The sequence below is a fragment of the Chlorocebus sabaeus genome, chromosome 11 (assembly GCF_047675955.1).
Source record: "Chlorocebus sabaeus isolate Y175 chromosome 11, mChlSab1.0.hap1, whole genome shotgun sequence".
Taxonomy (NCBI): domain Eukaryota; kingdom Metazoa; phylum Chordata; class Mammalia; order Primates; family Cercopithecidae; genus Chlorocebus; species Chlorocebus sabaeus.
The window spans coordinates 52,953,392-52,977,320 of record NC_132914.1 but is presented as its reverse complement, the minus strand read 5'-3'; the positions used below and the strand labels follow the sequence as shown (position 1 = coordinate 52,977,320).

Here is a 23,929-nt window from a genome sequence, read left to right as displayed (position 1 = left end):
ATTTCTATGGAAACGCCATTAGAATTTTGATAGGGATTACAATGAATTTGTCGTTCACTTGCATAGTATAGACATTTTAACAATACTAATTTTTTGAAACCATGAACACATGATATCTTTCCATTTAGTTTTTACTTCTTCAAATTTTTCTGATTAGTTTCCAGTAATTTTAAAACTTTTCTGGGAAAATTTGTAAAAAAAACTGAAAAAATGTTATATCTGTCTTCCCATTTTGAATATTATGAATTTTGCTTCTGCTTTGTATGTTTTAGCATTGGTTAAATGCATATAGGACAAACATCTCTATAATACAAAGTGGGGGGTGTGCATTATGATATTGTTTTCATGAATACAAATGATACTAGTTTCACCTTTGAGTAAAAGTTTAAAACAGCTAAGAAACAATAATCTTGAGTAAAAAACAATAAATGCGTAAAAATTGCTCATTTACTATGTGTTTTCCTTATGGCTTTAACATAATTATTTTCATATCTGTATCAACTAAGAGATTTAAAAAATTTTGTTGATGGTTTATGGGTAAATAGTAGTATAATTTAAGATCTGATAAATTTTTTTTTCATTGGGCCTATTTAAACGATAAAGTGATACATTCTATCCCAAATTTTCATAATCAGGTTTCCTTATGTTTCTTATCTTATACTAGTATCTTTTTTATAGTATTGATCCATTATAGCAGTATTTTATACAGGGAACATGCATATATGTTATGGATATTTTGTATATTACTAATGGAATCTTTTTTCAACCATTTTATAGTCTACAACTATTTACAAGAATATATACTTTAAATGAATATTTTAGGCTTCTAAAATTTAGAATAAAATAATATTAAAATCTTGGAAATGTTTCAGAGGCATAGCTCTTGGAATTTTGTATCTTTTAGTAATTTCTTTCATAGTTAAAATACATATTCAGTTTATTTGCTGCTTTATAAATATTTCCTAGTTAACACTTTTCCTTAAAAGTAATGTTTTTATGTAATTGCACATAGTACAATTATTACCTTAGTATTACATAATTACACAATTTTATGGTTTTATTAGTATTAAGAATATTATAACAAATTTTAAGGTCTAGTGTCAGATCTTATATAAGATTAGAATTTATAAGTAATTAGTTTATGTATCAATCTTACTATTTTATATTAATTTATAAAATTAAATATGTATGTATTTGATTTTCCTCAAATTAAATTTTTAATTTTCAAGGCTCTGAATTTCATATTTATTTAAAATATTTTTATTCCTATGAATTAAATTGTGTGCACTATTTATGGCGACTATTTGGAAACTGCATAGGTGTATGATTTGTCTTTGAACTGTTCTTATTTATTTGGTTATCAATAAAATTATGTTCTCTGATCATTATGTGCATGCTAAAGAGGTGTGTATCAAACTTGCATTAATTTTCAGTGACTTCATGGATTGCATTTTTATGACCTCCTACCTTCATCTATTTGATGGTGAATTTGATATTATGATAATATATCACAAAATGTAAAGTCACTGCATTTAGTGTAAAAGCAGTCATTTCTAATATCTCTGCTTGCAGCACTTTATTGGAGATTATTCTCCCCAACAACTACAGTCTCTCACACTTCCTTTTTTGCTTAACAGAACATGTGTAATCTGGAAAGACACAGATAAATATTCCTGATGAAGCAGAGTTGGCGAAACTTGGATAGCTTGAAATAGCCCATTTTCACAGAAGATTATTGTTTCTCAGCTGTTTTTCCATGTACAGATTCTGAATATAGGGTTCAATAGAATAAGGGACTACAAAGCACCGTTTTCTCAATGTTGAAATTAGATGCTAATCCATTCATTAACTGTGGGTTGCTGCTAATTTTTTATAAAATGATTTATTTTCAGGTAGGGTTGGAATAGGCTATTTAGAGCTTGCTATATATCTTTTTAAAGCAAAGACCAACATTTATTTAATAGTCACACCTCACAATCTTGATATGCTTGATATATATAAAATAGATATAAGGTGGAAAAATTACAGAAAAAAGGAAAAAATTAAGAATACAGAAAAATGTGCTTGAATATAGGAAAAAAAAATAAAAGAAGCTTTAAGATGACCATGAAATCTTTGACCAAGCTATTTAATTTGAATTCTACCTGCCATATTACTTTCTATACTACATTTCTTCTACTTTTTTAAAATAGCATTTGTCCCTTAAATTTCTATTATATTGATTGTTTCATATGTGTGTTTTATCACTAGAGGTAAGCTCTACAATGATGTGAATCTTTGTATGCGTGTTCCTTTGCATATACCTATTATGTAGAAAGATGATTTGTGTTTTTATTGGTTTATTTGTGGTTTCAGCCACAGATCTAGTTATGATTGTTGCTTGTTCAGTGATAGTATTTTTTTGGTGAATTCCCTAAGGACCTGTTTTACCCGCTGGTTTCTTAAGGTGTAAATAAAGGGATTCAGCATGGGAGCAATAGAGGTATTAAGTACTGCTACACCTTTGCTCAAAACCACACCTTCTTTTGCAGACGTTTTTACATACGTAAAAATGCAACTCCCATAAGAAATAGAAACCACAATCATATGGGAGGAACAAGTTGAAAAAGCCTTTTTCCTTTGCTGGGCAGAGGGGATTTTCAGAATTGTTTTAAGGATGAGTGTGTAGGAGAGAGACACCAAGGCCAAAGTTACAGTGAGTGTGAATACTGCTAACAAAAATGCCAGAAGCTCTAGAAACTGTGTGTCTGTGTAAGCAATCAGCAGCATAGGGAAAGAGTCACAGATGAAATGGTCAATAGTGTTGGAGTCACACAAATCCAGCTGGAGGCCCATAATCACTGGGGGAAAAATAATGAGAAAACCAGCCAGCCAGCCGCTGATTACGAGCCCATTACAGACTTTGTTACTCATGATGGTTGTGTAATGTGGAGGTTTGCAGATAGCCACATAGGGATCATAAGACGTGACAGCCAGAAGAAAAAATTCTGTTGATCCCAGAAGAATTTAAAAAAATACTTGGGCCATGCAAGCATTATAGGAAATGGTTGTGTCTTCTGTTGCAATGTTGATCAGAAATCTAGGAATGCAGACTGTTGTAAATGAAATTTCTAAGACAGAGAAATTCCTGAGGAAGAAGTACCTAGGAGTCTTCAAATGAATATTTGACAGTGTTAACATAACGATGGCCATGTTTCCACTTACACTCAATAAGTGTGTGATCAACAGAAAGAAGAATATCACAACTAGTAACTCTGGGTCATCTGTAAGTCCCAGAAGAATGAATTCTCTAATTGATGTCATATTTGGCATGGCTTAGTTCTGAATTCTGATAGGTCTGTAGATAAAAAGAAGAGTGAATGTCAATACACGATTTGATTTCAGCTACACTAGGATTGCTCTTACTCAGCATCAAGAATTTTAATAGACCCATTCAACAAGAAGTGGCAGAATATCCATTAGAATACAAGTTCATGTCAGAATTTATTTAGTAGTGATAATATTAATTTGTGTTTTATTACTTTAAAAAACATTTAAATTTTATCTTTGATAATTCTCTGCTGTATAGTTTTGATTACTTAATGTACAGAAAGGTTTTTTATAGTTATAAAATAGGAAATAATAAATATTTTGCTTGCTTTATCCTGTTTGTGGAATATTGAACAAGTTATCAAAATACATAGTAATTTTGAAAACTTAAAGGCCATAAAACACAAATGTTAATATTGTATTTAGAAAACAGACTTTTGGCTGGGCGTGGTGGCTCACGCCTGTAATCCCAGCACTTTGGGAGGCTGAGGTGGGTGGATCACGAGGTCAGGAGTTCGAGACCAGCCTGACCAACACAGTGAAACCCCGTCTCTACTGATAAAAAAAGAAAACCACACACAGAAAAATTAACCAGGTGTGGTGGTGTGTGCCTGTAATCCCAGCTACTCGGGAGGCTCAGGCAGGAGAATGGCATGAACCCAGGAGGCACAGTTTATAGTGAGCTGAGATCTCAACACTGCACTCCAGCCTGGGCGATAGAGCCATCTTAAAGAAAAAAAAAAAAAAAAAAAAAAAAGAAAAGAAAAGAGAAGAAAATATTTTGAGTTGTAATTCAATTTAAAAAATGAGCCTTGATTTCTTTTCATAGCAAAAACAAACAAACAAACAAAAAACACAGAAAATACTATATTTATGGGAAATTAATTGAACTCCATTTCCTCTTGCTTTAGGCAAAACTGATCCTGTTAGCTCCTTTCTGATTGAAGTTGACATAAACACAATGCTGACCTTTACTAATGCAGAAGATCACAGTATAAAAGTCCCAATTGGACTTTTTAAATATAGTCAATCAATGCAGTGTTTGTTTTAGTTCTATGGACCAAACTCTGCATGCATGCATCAGTTATTCTGAATTAGTATATTTTGATTGATATAGGTACCTGTAGTGGTCTATGCCAACAAAGTAGGAATTTCAGTGAAGTACATAATCAACATCCCAAATATGAATTGCTCAGCATGATCTGCTGCTACAAGTACTAGGAATAGAGAAATCATCTTGACCAATTTGGAGTGAACCATGAGAATAATCTGATTTAATGAACAGAGTCAAAGTGTGAGGTATTAGGAAGGGTAAAGATGATATTGAAATGGGGTCATGCATCCTGGGTCTGGCATCCCTGCAATAAGTCATACCAGCTGAGGTTTATCTAAGAAAATGATGTCTAACTCCTTTGTTAAGCAGGTATTTGTATGCTTCTGAACTAAACCGTAACGAATTTAAAAAGACTCGGAGATCTATGTTGAAGTTTAAACTACATCTGTGAGGTTTTGCTCTCTTATGACATCTGTCTCATTTTTATAGACAATTTGATGTAAAATGTGGTGTCAAAGGTTCCTGGATAGGTACTTGGCTGTTGAATATTGTGACGTACTTTTCTGTCATACAACACAAAGTTATTTTCACGCTCTTGACGGGATTGTCTTTAAATTTCAAATTCAAATGGGCATCTTTGATGCCTCAAGGATATCTGGTGACCAGTTGAAAATCACGCCGTGGGGACCCTGTGATTCCCTGTACAAAACGTAAGGAGCTCCTTCAAACGGAGGGGCTAGGATGCTAGTGATGCCCTTGATTAAGCAGCTAGCTACCTGGCTGGTCACATGTTAACATAATAAAAGATGCTCAGGCGATTTCTCAATTTCTCTGCTAAGATTGTTCTGGGACTTTTTTTTCATCATCTTTGATTAGAGCAGGTATACCAGATAACATGCAAACAGACACAGGATGTGACTCCTCAGGATTAAGAAAGCATCCATGCTAAATAACTAAGATCTCAGAAAAGGAAGTAATGATGATGGTGTTAATTTCAGTAAGTTTAAATAAATGTAATGCATACCAAAAAACAAAAAGACTTGGAGAGACAAAACAATACAAGCATTGATGATAAAAACTAAAAAAAAAAGAGTTGACAAAATGCCTTCATGGTACATTTCAAAAAGAGTAGGTGTCAAGAGTTCTGGGATTTAGGAAGATGAATTAACAACATGAAAAAAAGAAGAAATATACTCACTTATGTTAGTCCTTGATAGATTCAAGTCATAGTTTAAATGTAATTAGTTTTCTCATTATCTATAAGAGAAACATAACGTTTTAGCTAGAAAAGGGTCAGTTTTACACCTTTTATCAAACTAATTGATTTTTGTACAGCTGTTCAATTTTATTAAATTTTTGAAGATTTTTTCCAGATGCCCCCTTGTTATAAATCATCTGTTTCTCAACCCAAAAGCCACTCTCGGTGAGGATGAGAAAATGCAGTTGGCATATTTTGAAAAAAATTTTTTTTTGTATTTAAATGTCAACTGTTTCATATTTTCTCCGACATTGCTCAGTGATACAGGCTTTCCAAAAAGCTTTTTTCTCTAAAAGAAATAGAAAGGCACATTTTGTGTGTTTTGAGATATAATGTTAGAGTGGAGGTTGTTTTTGAGGGAAATATAATAAGACCCTCCCTGGAGACAGAAAAACTAGTGTATTCACAACGCTATTAATTTTGGCAACATTTTAATTGGGTTCTCTTGGGAGACATTAAATATTGGAAGACTATAGAATTTTGCATATAATGTTAAACTTTGCAAGACATAAAGGGAAAGACTGACAGAATAATGATCTCTTGACTGGTTTTTAAAATTATCATTCTGATTATTATTTCAACTGAAAAGAGATTCACGTTGGCTCTGTAGTAGATATCTATGAGAAAATATGAATTAGGAGGTTGGAATGTACAGCAACTGGGGCTTAAACAAAATCCCAATCTGAAGATTTTATAGCACAAGTAAAGATAAAGAAATAATTTTCTCTATGGAGAAAACCAAGCATTTTTAGTTGAGTGACTTAGTGAAATATTACAGATTTCTTAAATGCTTAGCATTTGTGGATTTAGAGAGAATAGATAAAATGTGTGACCCAAGATTTAGCATTTTATGGTTTATTTTAGTTAGGTCATTAGCATAATGCATTTTAGGCTTCATTTAATGGTGATGTGGGAATGCCAGATCGTAAGGTCTATGCTCTACCATGATAATTAAAACTAAAACAGTACATGTTACCTTGAATAATAGGAAATATGTATGGGTATGTAAGTCATAATTATGGTAAGCAACACTCTCAGATTATCAGACAGTGGTTGACACTAGATGAAACCGAATAGCCCGAATCTACCTGGAGAAGCTGTCTAATTCTTATGCCAATATTAGCCACATAATACCTGACCTTTGAGCAGTGTATTCACTCAGTGTAAATATTCAACTAAATGTTATGTTTTGCTTGCTTCTCATTTATTTTCTTGCTTCTTTTTTAAAAAGCTCACTTTAAAGAAAACATACAGAACAAATCTGTGAAAAACATACACTTGGAAAGAGTATTACTGTCCATTATTTAAAGCTCACTGCTTCATGAACAATTCAAAAAAGAAAAAAAAGGCTGAATTGGCCATCATGAAAATTAAAAAGTTCTGCTTTGGGTGACAGAAAATAACAGATTGAGAAGTTAAATAATTAGTCAGTCTCTCCACTGAAGAAGCTATTAAGCTGGCAAAAGTGAGAGAAGTTAATTTTTTGGAACTCTGGAATCTATTAAAAAACAAAGCAACAAGAGGAGTGCTTAACGAAGAAAAAGGTAGCTACATTTTGGTAAGAAAACATTGTGGTGTTGCATTTACCTACCTAATATCCCCCATTTCCCAGCAAAGTGGCAGCCATGGGGACAGAAACCTGCTTTCCTGGTGTGGCTTGCTGATGCAAGGGGGCTAACACAAAATGTTCTTAAAATACTGCGTTGTAATGAGAACACATGGACACAGGGAGGGAACATCACACACCAGGGCCTGTCGAGGGATGGGGAGAAATCCACAGAAGTCTTCAATAGCAGATTTTAGCAAGCAGAAGTTTTGCTCTGGAAAGATTTATACTAATTTTCATTTATTTCCACTTATTAACTATTATAATGAACTTCATCAGATAAATTTTGACTAAGAGGATAGAATTTTCCTAACTCTGTTATTTGCCTGATATCTATTAGTATCTATATCTATCTATAACTATTAATTATATATGATATATACATTCTATATACATATATACATATGTGTACATATACATATGATATATATGTATATGTACATATACATATAATGATATATGTACATATATGTATATGTACATATGTAAATAGAATGTATATATCGTATAATACATATATACATATGTGTACATATAAGGTATATATCATATATAATACATATGTATTATAGTCTTACAAAAAGGCTTGCATTGTTTCATTTTCTTTGTAAATTGTGTATTATAGTAAGGAATTTGTAAACAAAATAATCATAATTTTAGTTTTCTGTTGGTATTGTTAGAATTTGAAAAAACATGTAAGTCATTCCATGAAAGCACAAAGGTAAGAAGTACGTGATTGTTAAAGACAGCCTCTTCTTTGAACAATAATGAAAACTATTTGCCAGGGAATTAGATTTTCTACAGTCATTTACATTAATCAAGATAATCAGACCAGGCTGAAAATTAAGGTGCCAATACCAAATCCACCTACCTTATACCTAGTCAGACTCACAGCTATTGAGTCCCAATAATTAATTTTATTAATGACACATTGATTTTGAGGGACTCAGTAACTATAGGTAATAGGCCTGAACTCATTTTTTTGCAGTTCTCAAAGGCCTCCAAAAGTCATTTGCTTGGATGGGGGAAGATGTTGAAACTGTGAAAGAGACAATGAAAAGATGAAGGCAGTGTCACAGGTTTGGCAATAAAGGAAAACTAACATATAAATAATTTATCTCTTCATTTATAGAAAACTCTTTAGAAGTCATGTAGCAGTCAAAGGACATGGCAGCCAGAAGGTAAAATTCGGTCACTGCCAAGAAGATGAAAAAAATAGCTGAGACACATAACCATTATAGAAATGGTTATGTCTCCAGTCACGACGGTGACAAGGAATCTGGGAATGCAGACAGACATGAATGATATTTCCAGGAATGAGAAGTTCTGAAGGAAGAAATACATGGAAGTCTGCAGATGGGGATCTGAAATGGTGAGAGAGTGATAAAGATCAGATTCCCAGTCCCACTTAGCATGTAGGTAACAAGAAATATGAAAAGCACAACTTGCCACTGTGGGTCACTTGTCAATCCAAGAAGAATAAATTCTATTACTGCCTTGCAATTTCTTATTACTTATTACTTTCTTTTTTTATTATGTTACTCTTTATTTTGGCTACAAAATAAATGAAGAAACAAGAAAGCTATAGCACCAGTAAAGAAACTTAAACACACACACACACACACACAAACACGCATTTTAAGAACATCACCGTTATCTTTTCTTTTACAATAAAATGATTTTGTGGTACATAGACCCACAATATTTTTTAACAATTTTATATGTATTATCTCAGATATTAATTCATTATTTGTATATTTCTTTCATTAAATTCTCATATATTACAATACAAATATCTCTCTTCGGAATATTCAATATACTTCCTGAAAATAAAATTAAGCCTCTTAGATTGAAACTTTTCAAATAACATTCTAAGAGTTCATTTACCAGCATTTTTCAATACTTCGATATCCATTTCAATACTTTTTTACATTTTATTTTGCTTTGCCTTGATAGTTTTAATTTTTTAAAACTTTTGAATAAGCATGTATTTTACCTCCTCTATTTAAAATTTTAGAGTTAAAAAAGTCAGCCCACTCATTAATCTGGTAGAGTAGTCTGTCCCTAATAATGGTTTGCAGAGATATTTAATCTGGAAGTGTTTTTTTTTTTTAAATTTATTTTTTTAATTATTATTATACTTTAAGTTCTAGGGTACATGTGCATAACGTGCAGGTTTGTTACATATGTATACTTGTGCCATGTGGCTGTGCTGCACCTATCAACTCGTCAGCACCCATCAACTCGTCATTTACATCAGGTATAACTCCCAATGCAATCCCTCCTCCCTCCCCCGTCCCTCCTCCCCATGATAGGCCCCAGTGTGTGATGTTCCCCTTCCCGAGTCCAATTGATCTCATTGTTCAGTTCGCACCTATGAGTGAGAACATGCGGTGTTTGGTTTTCTGTTCTTGTGATAGTTTGCTAAGAATATGGTTTCCAGCTGCATCCATGTCCCTACAAAGGACATAAACTCATCCTTTTTTATGGCTGCATAGTATTCCATGGTGTATATGTGCCACATTTTCTTAATCCAGTCTGTCACTGATGGACATCTGGGTTGATTCCAAGTCTTTGCTATGGTGAATAGTGCCACAATAAACATACGTGTGCATGTGTCTTTATAGCAGCATGATTTATAATCCTTTGGGTATATACCCAGTAATGGGATGGCTGGGTCATATGGTACCTCTAGTTCTAGATTCCTGAGGAATCACCATACTGTTTTCCATAATGGTTGAACTAGTTTACAGTCCCACCAACAGTGTAAAAGTGTTCCTATTTCTCCACATCCTCTCCAGCACCTGTTGTTTCCTGACTTTTGAATGATCGCCATTCTAACTGGTGTGAGATGGTATCTCATTGTGGTTTTGATTTGCATTTCTCTGATGGCCAGTGATGATGAGCATTTTTTCATGTATCTGTTGGCTGTATGAATGTCTTCTTTTGAGAAATGTCTGTTCATATCCTTTGCCCACTTTTTGATGGGGCTGTTTGTTATTTTCTTGTAAATTTGTTTGAGTTCTTTGTAGGTTCTGGATATTAGCCCTTTGTCACATGAGTAGATTGCAAAAATTTTCTCCCATTCTGTAGGTTGCCTGTTCACTCTGATGGTAGTTTCTTTTGCTGTGCAGAAGCTCTTTAGTTTAATGAGATCCCATTTGTCAATTTTGGCTTTTGCTGCCGTTGCTTTTGGTGTTTTAGACATGAAGTCTTTGCCCATGCCTATGTCCTGAATGGTACTACCTAGGTTTTCCTCTAGGGTTTTTATGGTATTAGGTCTAACATTTAAGTCTCTAATCCATCTTGAATTAATTTTCGTATAAGGAGTAAGGAAAGGATTCAGTTTCAGCTTTCTACTTATGGCTAGCCAATTTTCCCAGCACCATTTATTAACTAGGGAATCCTTTCCCCATTTCTTGTTTCTCTCAGGTTTGTCAAAGATCAGATGGCTGTAGATGTGTGGTATTATTTCTGAGGACTCTGTTCTGTTCCATTGGTCTATATCTCTGTTTTGGTACCAGTACCATGCTGTTTTGGTTACTGTAGCCTTGTAGTATGGTTTGAAGTCAGGTAGTGTGATGCCTCCAGCTTTGTTCTTTTGACTTAGGATTGTCGTGGAGATGCCGGCTCTTTTTTGGTTCCATATGAACTTTAAAGCAGTTTTTTCCAATTCTGTGAAGAAACTCGTTGGTAGCTTGATGGGAATGGCATTGAATCTATAGATAACCTTGGGCAGTATGGCCATTTTCACGATATTGATTCTTCCTATCCATGAGCATGGTATGTTCTTCCATTTGTTTGTGTCCTCTTTTATTTCACTGAGCAGTGGTTTGTAGTTCTCCTTGAAGAGGTCCTTTACATCCCTTGTAAGTTGGATTCCTAGGTATTTTATTCTCTTTGAAGCAATTGTGAATGGAAGTTCGTTCATGATTTGGCTCTCTGTTTGTCTGTTACTGGTGTATACGAATGCTTGTGATTTTTGCACATTAATTTTGTATCCTGAGACTTTGCTGAAGTTGCTTATCAGCTTAAGGAGATTTTGGGCTGAGACAATGGGATTTTCTAAATATACAATCATGTCATCTGCAAACAGGGACAATTTGACTTCTTCTTTTCCTAACTGAATCCCCTTGATTTCTTTCTCTTGCCTGATTGCCCTAGCCAGAACTTCCAACACTATGTTGAATAGGAGTGGTGAGAGAGGGCATCCCTGTCTTGTGCCAGTTTTCAAAGGGAATTTTTCTAGTTTTTGCCCATTCAGTATGATATTGGCTGTGGGTTCGCCATAAATAGCTCTTATTATTTTGAGGTACGTTCCATCAATACCGAATTTATTGAGCATTTTTAGCATGAAGGGCTGTTGAATTTTGTCAAAAGCCTTTTCTGCATCTATTGAGATAATCATGTGGTTCTTGTCCTTGGTTCTGTTTATATGCTGGATTATGTTTATTGATTTGAAAATGTTGAACCAGCCTTGCATCCCAGGGATGAAGCCCACTTGATCATGGTGGATAAGCTTTTTGATGTGCTGCTGTATCCGGTTTGCCAGTATTTTATTGAGGATTTTTGCATCGATATTCATCAGGAATATTGGTCTAAAATTCTCTTTTTTTGTTGTGTCTCTGCCAGGCTTTGGTATCAGGATGATGTTGGCCTCATAAAATGAGTTAGGGAGGATTCCCTCTTTTTCTATTGATTGGAATAGTTTCAGAAGGAATGGTACCAGCTCCTCCTTGTACTTCTGGTACAATTCAGCTGTGAATCCATCTGGTCTTGGACTTTTTTTGGTTGGCAGGCTATTAATTATTGCCTCAATTTCAGAGCCTGCTATTGGTCTATTCAGGGATTCAACTTCTTCCTGGTTTAGTCTTGGAAGAGTGTAAGTGTCCAGGAAATTATCCATTTCTTCTAGATTTTCTAGTTTATTTGTGTAGAGGTGTTTATAGTATTCTCTGATGGTAGTTTGTATTTCTGTGGGGTCAGTGGTGATATCCCCTTTATCATTTTTTATTGCGTCTATTTGATTCTTCTCTCTTTTCTTCTTTATTAGTCTTGCTAGCGGTCTGTCAGTTTTGTTGATCTTTTCAAAAAACCAACTCCTGGATTCATTGATTTTTTGGAGGGTTTTTTGTGTCTCTATCTCCTTCAGTTCTGCTCTGATCTTAGTTATTTCTTGCCTTCTGCTAGCTTTTGAATGCGTTTGCTCTTGCTTCTCTAGTTCTTTTAATTGTGATGTTAGAGTGTCAATTTTAGATCTTTCCTGCTTTCTCTTGTGGGCATTTAGTACTATAAATTTCCCTCTACACACTGCTTTAAATGTGTCCCAGAGATTCTGGTATGTTGTATCTTTGTTCTCATTGGTTTCAAAGAACATCTTTATTTCTGCTTTCATTTCGTTACGTACCCAGTAGTCATTCAGGAGCAGGTTGTTCAGTTTCCATGTAGTTGAGCGGTGTTGATTGAGTTTCTTAGTCCTGAGTTCTAGTTTGATTGCACTGTGGTCTGAGAGACAGTTTGTTATAATTTCTGTTCTTGTACATTTGCTGAGGAGTGCTTTACTTCCAATTATGTGGTCAATTTTGACTAAGTGCTATGTGGTGCTGAGAAGAATGTATATTCTGTTGATTTAGGGTGGAGAGTTCTATAGATGTCTATTAGGTCTGCTTGCTGCAGAGATGAGTTTAATTCCTGGATATCCTTGTTAACTTTCTGTCTCGTTGATCTGTCTAATGTTGACAGTGGAGTGTTGAAGTCTCCCATTATTATTGTATGGGAGTCTAAGTCTCTTTGTAAGTCTCTAAGGACTTGCTTTATGAATCTGGGTGCTCCTGTATTGGGTGCATATATATTTAGGATAGTTAGCTCTTCCTGTTGAATTGATCCCTTTACCATTATGTAATGGCCTTCTTTGTCTCTTTTGATCTTTGATGGTTTAAAGTCTGTTTTATCAGAGACTAGTATTGCAACCCCCGCTTTTTTTTTTCTCCATTTGCTTGCTAAATCTTCCTCCATCCCTTTATTTTGAGCCTATGTATGTCTCTACGTGTGAGATGGGTCTCCTGAATACAGCAGACTGATGGGTCTTGACTCTTTATCCAGTTTGCCAGTCTGTGTCTTTTAATTGGAGCATTTAGTCCATTTACATTTAAGGTTAATATTGTTATGTGTGAACTTGATCCTGCCATTATGATATTAACTGGTTATTTTGCTCGTTAGTTGATGCAGTTTCTTCCTAGCCTAAATGGTCTTTACATTTTGGCATGTTTTTGCAATGGCTGGTACCGGTTGTTCCTTTCCATGTTTAGTGCTTCCTTCAGGGTCTCTTGTAAGGCAGGCCTAGTGGTGACAAAATCTCTAAGCATTTGCTTATCTGTAAAGGATTTTATTTCTCCTTCACTTATGAAACTTAGTTTGGCTGGATATGAAATTCTGGGTTGAAAATTCTTTTCTTTAAGAATGTTGAATATTGGCCCCCACTCTCTTCTGGCTCTAGTGTTTCTGCCGAGAGATCTGCTGTTAGTCTGATGGACTTCCCTTTGTGGGTAACCCGACCTTTCTCTCTGGCTGCCCTTAAGATTTTTTCCTTCATTTCAACTTTGGTGAATCTGGCAATTATGTGTCTTGGAGTTGCTCTTCTCGAGGAGTATCTTTGTGGCGTTCTCTGTATTTTCTGAATTTGAATGTTGGCCTGCCCTACTAGGTTGGGGAAGTTCTCCTGGATGATATCCTGAAGAGTGTTTTCCAACTTGGTTCCATTTTCCCCCTCACTTTCAGGCACCCCAATCAGACGTAGATTTGGTCTTTTTACATAATCCCATACTTCTTGCAGGCTTTGTTCATTTCTTTTTCTTTTTTCATTTGGTTTCTCTTCTCGCTTCATTTCATTCATTTGATCCTCAATCGCTGATACTCTTTCTTCCAGTTGATCGAGTCGATTACTGAAGCTTGTGCATTTGTCACGTATTTCTCGTGTCATGGTTTTCATCTCTTTCATTTCGTTTATGACCTTCTCTGCATTAATTACTCTAGCTATCAATTCTTCCACTTTTTTTTCAAGATTTTTAGTTTCTTTGCTGGGTACGTAATTCCTCCTTTAGCTCTGAGAAGTTTGATGGACTGAAGCCTTCTTCTCTCATCTCGTCAAAGTTATTCTCCATCCAGCTTTGATCCGTTGCTGGCGATGAGCTGCGCTCCTTTGCTGGGGGAGATGCGCTCTTATTTTTTGAATTTCCAACTTTTCTGCCCTGCTTTTTCCCCATCTTTGTGGTTTTATCTGCCGCTGGTCTTTGATGATGATGGTGACGTACTGATGGGGTTTTGGTGTAGGTGTCCTTCCTGTTTGATAGTTTTCCTTCTAACAGTCAGGACCCTCAGCTGTAGGTCTGTTGGAGATTTCCTGAGGTCCACTCCAGACCCTGTTTGCCTGGGTATCAGCAGCAGAGGCTGCAGAAGATAGAATATTGCTGAACAGCGAGTGTACCTGTCTGATTCTTGCTTTGGAGGCTTCCTCTCAGCGTTGTACTCCACCCTGTGAGGTGTGGAGTGTCAGACTGCCCCTAGTGGGGGATGTCTCCCAGTTAGGCTACTCAGGGGTCAGGGACCCACTTGAGCAGGGAGTCTGTCCCTTCTCAGATCTCAACCTCCATGTTGGGAGATCCACTGCACTCTTCAAAGCTGTCAGACAGAGTCGTTTGCGTCTGCAGAGGTTTCTGCTGCTTTTGTTGTTTACTGTACCCTGTCCCCAGAGGTGGAGTCTACAGAGACAGGCAGGTTTCCTTGAGTTGCTGTGAGCTCCACCCAGTTCGAGCTTCCCAGTGGCTTTGTTTACCTACTTAAGCCTCAGCAATGGCGGGCGCCTCTCCCGCAGCCTTGCTGCTGCCTTGCCGGTAGATCGCAGACTGTTGTGCTAGCAATGAGGGAGGCTCCGTGGGCATGGGACCCTCCTGGACAGGTGTGGGATATAATCTCCTGGTGTGCCTATTTGCTTAAAACGCAGTATTGGGGTGGGAGTTACCCGATTTTCCAGGTGTTGTGTGTCTCAGTTCCCCTGGCTAGGAAAAGGGATTCCTTTTCCCCTTGCGCTTCCCAGGTGAGGCGATGCCTTGCCTTGCTTCAGCTCTAGCTGGTTGGGCTGCAGCAGCTGACCAGCACCGATTGTCTGGCACTCCGTAGTGAGATGAACCCAGTACCTCAGTTGAAAATGCAGAAATCACCGGTCTTCTGTGTCGCTCGCACTGGGAGTTGGAGACTGGAGCTGTTCCTATTCGGCCATCTTGCTCCGCCCCCTGGAAGTGGTTTTTACTCTAATTCTAATGTTGTAATGGAAGACATTCTAGTTTAATCATCTATGATAATCTCCTGTAAGATTGTAAAATGTACTCTTCTTGAATATGTTTTTATTTACCAGCTACCTATCATAAAGCTACTGTTTGCTATGTAAAGTAATATTTTATTTAATTCTAACTGTATTTTAGTAAGCTGCAAGTGTTTTATTCATCCTATTTCTAGACCAATATAACATGTATTCACATTACTGTGTGTTCTTTTTTCCAGTGGTGATAAATTAGTTTGATACTCAAGATACATTTTAGATGAGGCAAGGTTGTTTTTCCTTCATTTTTTTTCTTCTGATATCATCCTTGATGTTATGATGCTTTACTTCTTTGTTCAAGTTTAGTTATTTTCCACAACAGCTTAAATGTGCTGCCACTTAGCATAATTTTTAAAAATACTTAAAGATCCGGACAGCTTTTCTGAGTTTGTAAAGTCTCATCTGGCTCTGGTACTCTTCAGAGACTTTAGCACTTTCAAACGGAATATTTTCTCAGGATTAGATAATTTATTATGTGAATATATTTGTCACCAATTTTTACCTACAAGATTCCTAAGAGGGAGATATTTGCCCTTCCTATTATCTATGTTCTTTGTGAACCCAGAGTTGCAGTTTCTTTTAGTCTCTTGCCTTTATATTATGGGTACTGACCTTCACCACATGTAAAATTCACACTGTGTAAAACTAAATACAAAAGGTATATCTACTGTGTTAAAAATGCATCATATTGTTTTGAATCTTGTGCAAAAATAATTATATTTTTTCTGATATTGATGATATTACAAACAACTGTACAGGATATCTCCACAAGAACACAAAATGTCATTCAGTACCATGAGTCGCAACCCATGCTATAAAGAAGAAACTTGAAACTTGTTGCTTAAAACTATAGGAATGTAATGGTTTTTAAATTTTCCTGCTATTTATATATTTTGATATTATGAAATGTCATAATTGTGTGGTTTAAACGCACTAATACTTAATATTGTACATAATTGAGATTACTTGTATAAAGCATAAGCATATACTATTAAGCAGAAAAATTATATTCCTGAAATAACAATTAAGAATATACATACTTTTAAGGTAAACATGACTGGATTAGTCAAAATGTCATTTCTAGGTGCTTTTTAAATTTACTTAAAGCTTCAAGATTTTTCAAAAAATCTCTGCATATTGTTCTGTTTCTTCTTCCTTGCATTTCCTTGCATTTGTAACCAAATATTCAATATATGGACAGAAAATAAAAATCCCAGGAGTACCTCTACTATGTTCACAAGAAGGGCACCCATTTCTGCACATCCAGTAAAATTTCTCTAAGGGTCTGAAGTCGTTGGATACTCTACCTATTTCTACTGAAGGAAGTATTATCCTGGCATTTAAAATGAAATAAATTATAGTTGAAGTAGAGGTGAAGGTAACATCTCCCCAAGCCTGATACGCAAGATCATATTTTGGGTGTGGTAATATTATTATTCAAGCTGGCTATTATTCTGTTTCCTCTACATGGAGGATAGCTGCAAAGCTTATTATTTAAGCTCTGTTTCCTCTAAATGGAGGAAACAGAATAATGGCTTGCTTATTCTATTAATATTCCTTTTACTATTCCTCTAAATAGAGAAAACAATAATGGCTAGCATATTCTCTTAATGTTCCTATTAATATTCCTCTGAATGGAGGAAACAGAATAATGGCTGGCTTGAATAATAATATTACTACCTCAGGATTTATTAAATGAATAAACAAAAGGAGATTAGTGTTCTCAAGACACTGGGAGCTAAACAATAGTCTGAATTAACACACATTTTAGAATAGAATACTTAGGTAATAGTGGCCTAAAAACAAAGCAGAAGATGTAGGAAGATTTACAGATTCATAAATATCTTATAACTTTACAATGAGAAGAAACTTAATAGTGGAGTACTAGATATTGGCAGCCTCTAGATGACACAGACTATGCTGTGAACAAGTAGGTCTATCTTTAATCTTAAGGAAAATGTCAAAAATTCATTGTGATGTTCTAGACTTAGGCCAAGGTTCTCATTACACTGAATCAAATGTCAAGATTGTCTTTAAGGTTTTATGTTTTCCCACTGATTGAAAATGTAGAAAATATGATTGTAATAAAAATTACTGCTTATTTATTAGATAACTTTTAAAATATTTATTACGTATTGAGCTCACTCTTGGGTAATAGAACACAGTCATGATAAAGTTAGCTGCTTGCATAGTTTTTACATCTTCTGGAATACCATTAGAAGGCTATATTATTTGTTAAATCTCATAATCCCTTCTTCCTATTTCCAGTCAACAATTTTCCCACAGATGTCAATTCACTATCCTCTGCTTTGATATAAAAAGACATCTATAATATCCCTTTTACACTAGTTATTTTGAGACATATTTAGTTGATATTTAATCCAAGAACTCCATCAAACTTATAAGTATTTTAAATTAAATCAGAACTAAGATTATTTAATGGTCATAAGATGTTAGATACTTCTTAAAGATTTCAAGATGTTTAATGTTTGTAAAATAAAGTTACAACAAAACTATTAAAGGTATATAATTAAATAATACAGATGGCATATGAAGAAAAAATTGTTAAAGTATAACAGCTACTTTAAGTTCGAAGTATATAATATTTAATTAGCCACGATTAAAGCCAAGAACTTGAGAAAACATTGTAAGTATGCTTTAATAAAGAGGTTGTTATAATATTATTTATTATAGGAAGATGGTTACTTGCAGATCAAAATACTACTTTAAAGTGTACATTTAGTAGCATGATATAAAGAAAGATGGAAAATTGGTTTAATGTGCATAGTGAACAAAAAATAAATTGAGGTGTAGGGTGGGTACACTTTTTAGTCGATGACCTAATATAACCCTTTCTATTCTGAATTTTGAGTATAGAGGATGATGCTACAGTGTTTATGATGGCAGCAGCTGCTGTCCTCAAGCCGGCTGCAGCAGGGAGGTGCCACAGCGGGCTACACGCTCAGTGGAGCCGGCGGGAGTCCAGGACAAGTGACAGCCCCGCCCATTCCGAGTTGGGGCAGGAGCTTCCCGGGTGCCCGCCTAAACCAGGGTTGTAGACCTGGGACTCTGGCTCCACGGAGCAGGCAGGAGCCTGGTCCCTCAGCGCGGCTGTAGCCGTCCAAACCTGGGCTGCACGCCCAGCAATCCCCGCACTCTTGGATGGCCTGGGAAGGCTCTCTTTGCCTTTGCAGGCTAGGAGGTGCCTGCTCCTGCTGCCTGTCCTCTCCCCGCTCCTAATGCCCGCTCAGATCTCGGAGTGGTGTTGGGGCTGACCCAGGCGCTGTCACAGTCTGGCCGGGTATGCTCATGCTGGGAGCACTGCTGACATGCCAGCCCCCAGTGGACTGGGCCCCCTCTGGACTTTGGGTGCAGAGTAGCACAGGAGGAGAAGCTGAGGGGTGGTGGGGGCGTCTGGGTGCTGGCTTGCAGGTGCCCCTTGGTGCCACCAGTCTGGGTGCCATGGATAGCTACTGTAGGCAGACAGGCTACTGGGAGGAAGGGGGTGGTGCCCCTGTAAGGCCCCACCTTCAGGCCAGGGATGGCCTGAAGACTGGGCACCGGGCTGCCAGTCCTGTAGACGGCAGACTGGAGTGGGAACTTGTCGTGCCTCTTCTGCTGCTGATGGCTGCCCATGGACCAATCTGCATGTACTTCCTCTCCTCTGGGGTCCATAAAAGCCCCGGGCTCAGCCAGAATGGGGCAGAGGATGGAGAGGATGGCCAGAGGACTGGTTGAAGTGAGGAGCTACCCTCTCTGCTGATAGCTGGAGATGACTAGAGGACCAGTTGAAGAGAGGAGCTACCCACTCTGCTGAGAGCTGCAGAGACCACTAGACGACCTGACGGCAGAGAGGAGCCTCCCAATTCAGGGCCTCGTCTCTGCTGAGAGTTGAACCCTGGATGAGACAACCTGCCTACAGAGAGGAGCTGCCCCCTGCTGGTCTCCTCTGAGATGTTCTATCACTCAATAAAGCTTCTCTTCATCTTGCTCACCCTCCACTTGTATGCGTACCTCATTCTCCTGGACTCACGGCAAGAACTCAGGCAAAGGTGCCACTAGCCACAGAAGTTTCCAGCCAGAAAAGTGACACCCTAAAGATTCCATTACATTTAGTTTTTAGGACTTTTGGCAGGCAGTTATTTTTAAAAGTCATACATAATTCTAATATAAATTATAAAAACTAGTAATTAAATAAATTATATTTAAAATTAATGTAATTCAAAACTCATTAATTCTCAGATTTAATAACAGTAAATTTATAGAAAAAGAGTTCGCAGATTGAAGTACAATTCCATTTGTCAAACTGCGGTTGAATTGCAAAAATAAATTGCTTATGAACATAAGTTTGGTAAAAGTCAATAAAATATTGCATGAAAATCAATTGGGTATATAGAATTGACACTAAAATTTATAATTATGTCAGGTTTTTATTTTTTGGAGGACTGGATGTTAAACATTACACAGCATATCCTTTCTCTCTGCCCACATGCACTGAAGGATCTGGCCTTTATTGAGCATCACATTGCTTGAGCCATATCCACATCAATAGATGCAAAGCAAATTCAGATTTGCATAGAATATGCTAAACAACTACCAGAAAAATAAAAAGCTTTGTAAAGCAACGAGAAATAAAAATGTAATTTTTGATTAGCTGGAATATTTAGCTCTATGATGCCTAAAGGAGTCCAGTATTCTTATCAATTCTAACTGAACTTATTACCAATTTAACAAAACACTTCGTATAAGCAGATGTAGTAAATCATTTTGCTCAGATACACAGATGCAAATATCATATGGCTATTTTAGACTAAATGACATTCATACTCTCTCTCAGATTGAATGTGTTAGTCTTCGTTCATCTGCTTTTGATTACATGTAACCTTGTTTCTACAAACACTTGTTTGAATAACTCATTTTTTAAATGGGGGAGAAAAGAGAACCCAAGAACTAGGAATTTGAATACATATTAAGGAAAAGTGATCTGATAGTAAATTGAATGATTTCATGTGTTCATGCATTGCTTGTGGAAGAAGATAGGAAAAAAGCAAATTGATAAATACTAAACACATTTTTATTCTTACAAGTGTATAACTATCATTAAGAACCTCTTATAGGAAAAGTTTATATCAAGGTGCAGGCAGTGTAAACATACTTAATCCCATACTCTGCATTGTCTATAAAAATATCAAAACTTTTTAAAAAGAATGCAACCATATAAATACAGTCGAGAGTGTCATTAGTATACTAGAAATTTTAAGAACCACTTGGGAGATAGAAAGCACAGGGGTTTAAAGGGCTAGTAAAATCGAAAGAGAGAAAGGCAAGCCAGATTCTTTTCAAAGGAGCTGCAGGTAAACTCCTGACCCAGCATGAGCAAATTAACAGAAAGAAATGGGCTATCATCAGTGTAGTTCATTAAGGGTGCTTTGTGGTAAGAGTACTGGGGCCTAACAGAAATATCAGAACCGGACTTGAAGTACTTTTGGCATTTGAGCCAAGAAAAGACATTGAGCAAGATATTTTATAATATTAAAGAATGGAATTCACATTGAAGACATAGAATGCCAATGTATCACATAGCATATGTAAACATAATGCAAAAACCAAAGGAGATTAAAGGAGAAATATAAATATACTAGAGGTAGAAGACTTCACCTCACAGAAGAACTTATTTTGGTACATTGTGCTAATGCACTGGGATAAATAATCTTTCAGAATTGCTTGATGGTAATTTTTTTTTTAAGTTTTTTTCTTGGTAATCAAAGGGAAAGTCTTTCAATGATTGTTTAAAACTAAATTCTGCAGCTTGGCCAACATAGTGAAACCATGTCTCTACTAAAATACAAAAAATTAGCTGGGCATGGTGGCAGGTGCCTGTAATCCCAGCTACTCAGAAGGCTGAGGCAGGAGAATCACTTGAACCCAAGAGGCAGAGGTTGCAGTGAGCCGAGTTCGCACCATTGCACTCCAGCCCGGGCAACAGCGTGAGACTCCATCTCAAAAAACAAACAAACAAACAAGAAAACACAACACCTAAATGTTCACAGCATGTAAATATAAATGGGTTATCAAGCCAAGTGAGGTCAAAATGGGATAGAAGAAAAAATCGTGAAGGAAAAATAGTTGAATATATTAATGGTACTGGATGGAGATATAGAACAATGTCAGTATTATGTTACAGATAAGTTTCCATTTCAAGTTCAGGCTATACATTCCTTTGTGACTAAAATTTATTTGAAAAACATTTGTTGATCAAGTTCTGAAAGGACTGTTTTACCTGCTGGTTCCTTAGGGAGTAAATAAAAGGATTTAACACTGGGGCAACAGAGGTATTGAGCACCGCTACACCCTTGGTCAAAGCCACTCCTTCTTTTGCTGACGTTTTGACATACATGAAAATGCAGCTTCCATAAGAAATGGAGACAACAATCATGTGTGAAGAACAAGTGGAAAAGGCCTTTTTCCTTTGTTCAGCAGAAGGAAGTCTCAGAATTGTCTTAAGGATGAATACATAGGAAAGAGTCACTAATGTTAAGGTTACCATGAGAGTGAATATGGCCAGGAAAAATCCCATGAACTCTAGAAAGGCTGTGTCTGTGCAGGAGATCAGTAGCATAGGAGAGGAATCACAGGTAAAGTGATCAATGATGTTGGAGTCACAGAAATCCAGTTGAAGCCCCATGATCACAGGTGGAAAGATAATGAGAAATCCAGCTAGCCAAGAGCTAATTACAAGCTGGATGCAGACTCTGCTGTTCATTATTGTTGTGTAGTGCAGTGGCTTACAGATAGCAACGTAACGATCATAGGACATAGCAGTCAAAAGGAAAAATTCTGTTGAACCGAGGAGTATAAAGAAAAACACCTGGGCCATGCAAGAATTATAAGAAATGGTCGTATCCCCTGTTATGATGCTGACCAGAAGCCTAGGAATACAAACTGTTGTGAATGAGATTTCTAGAAAAGAGAAATTCCTAAGGAAAAAGTACATGGGCGTTTTTAGGTGCACATCTATCAAAGTGAGGGTAATAATTGTCAGGTTCCCAGTTATACTCAGTATATATGTAGAAAATAGAAATATAAAAATCAAAACATTCAGCTTTGGGTCATCTGATAATCCCAGAAGAATGAACTGTTTCACAGATGTGTAATTTCTCATTGCTTATTGTTGACTGCTACCAGGTCTATAAAGGAAAACAAGAAACAATGATTTAGTGAGTTCAGGGTCACATTTTATTACATCTGCTGGGTTAGAAAACATATAAGGCCTATAATAAACCAAAAGAAAAATCAGCCAACCAAGTTATACTGAATTATAACAATATGTGTTAACCATAACAAAAATAAATCTATGTCTGGTACTTGCCTTGCTGGTCACTAGCCATTTAATATTGAGTGTGTTACTTGATAGATTTAATAAATAAGAAAAATATGCTTACCAACTGTGTTTTACTTTCTCTTAAAAAAATTGATTGACTGGGTACAATGGCTCACACCTGTAATCTCAGCACTATGGAAGGCCGAGGCAGGCAGATCACTTGAGGCCAGGAGTTCGAGACCAGCCTGGCCAACATGGTGAAACCCTGTTCCTACTAAAAATATAAAAATCAGCCTGGCATGGTGGCAGGTGCCTGTAATCCCAGTTACTTGGGAGGCTGAGGCAGGAGAATCATTTGAACCCAGGAGACGGAGGTTGCAGTGAGCCAAGATTGCACCACTGCACTCCAGCCTGGGTGACACAGCAAGACTCCATCTCAAAAAGAAAAAAAAAATTTGATCATATGTATACGAAAACTAGAAACACAAAAAACATCAAAATGTAAAATATTCTTTTGTTATTATTAAGATACTACACCAAGGATCACATGTCTTGATTGTCTGAAAATAGAACATTTTGAAGTGTTTTTAAAAGTTATTTTCCATAATATTTCAAGATATTTAATTTCAGTCTTGCCTAGAGAATTAATAATTTATAAATAAATCAGGACCATCAAACTAATATTTCTATAATACTAAAATACCAACAGAATTTTTCAAAGTTTTTTCTTTCTAATTAAATATTATTCTATAGAAGATATTCTAACAGCCAAAGTTAAGTCATCTAAGTTATAAATTAATTAGAAAAATGGAAAAAAATGAGGCAAGTAATTGAAAATATACTTACAATAATATAATTCCACGTGGCAGCAGTTTAACTGCTAAAACCCAAATGCTATGTGGTTTTACTTTAACTGGCATCAGTGTTTGATGCTTTACTTTGGGAACATTTCATAAGCTTCACAACTCGTTTCTGCCTTTAATTTTCTTACATAATAACATACTTAT

General features: G+C 36.2%; 2 protein-coding genes across 2 annotated transcripts; both read right to left on the bottom strand.

The window, feature by feature from the left end:
- Positions 1-2,367: 2,367 nt before the first annotated feature.
- Positions 2,368-18,609, bottom strand: LOC103238466 (olfactory receptor 6C65-like). The gene is given in 4 exon segments (XM_008003551.3): positions 2,368-3,051; positions 8,479-8,604; positions 8,607-8,733; positions 18,560-18,609. Coding segments are annotated over 4 exon segments (987 nt in total).
- A 3,154-nt stretch (positions 18,610-21,763) lies between these two features.
- Positions 21,764-22,763, bottom strand: LOC103238465 (olfactory receptor 6C76-like). The gene has a single exon (XM_008003550.3). It carries the CDS (start codon positions 22,761-22,763, stop codon positions 21,828-21,830), a length of 936 nt encoding a protein of 311 aa, XP_008001741.1. The 3' UTR covers positions 21,764-21,827.
- Between the last annotated feature and the right edge of the window lie 1,166 nt (positions 22,764-23,929).

Coding starts and splice junctions, on each gene's coding strand:
- LOC103238465 (XM_008003550.3), bottom strand. CDS start 22,763: ATGAGAAATTACACATCTGTGAAACAGTTCATTCTTCTGGGATTATCA.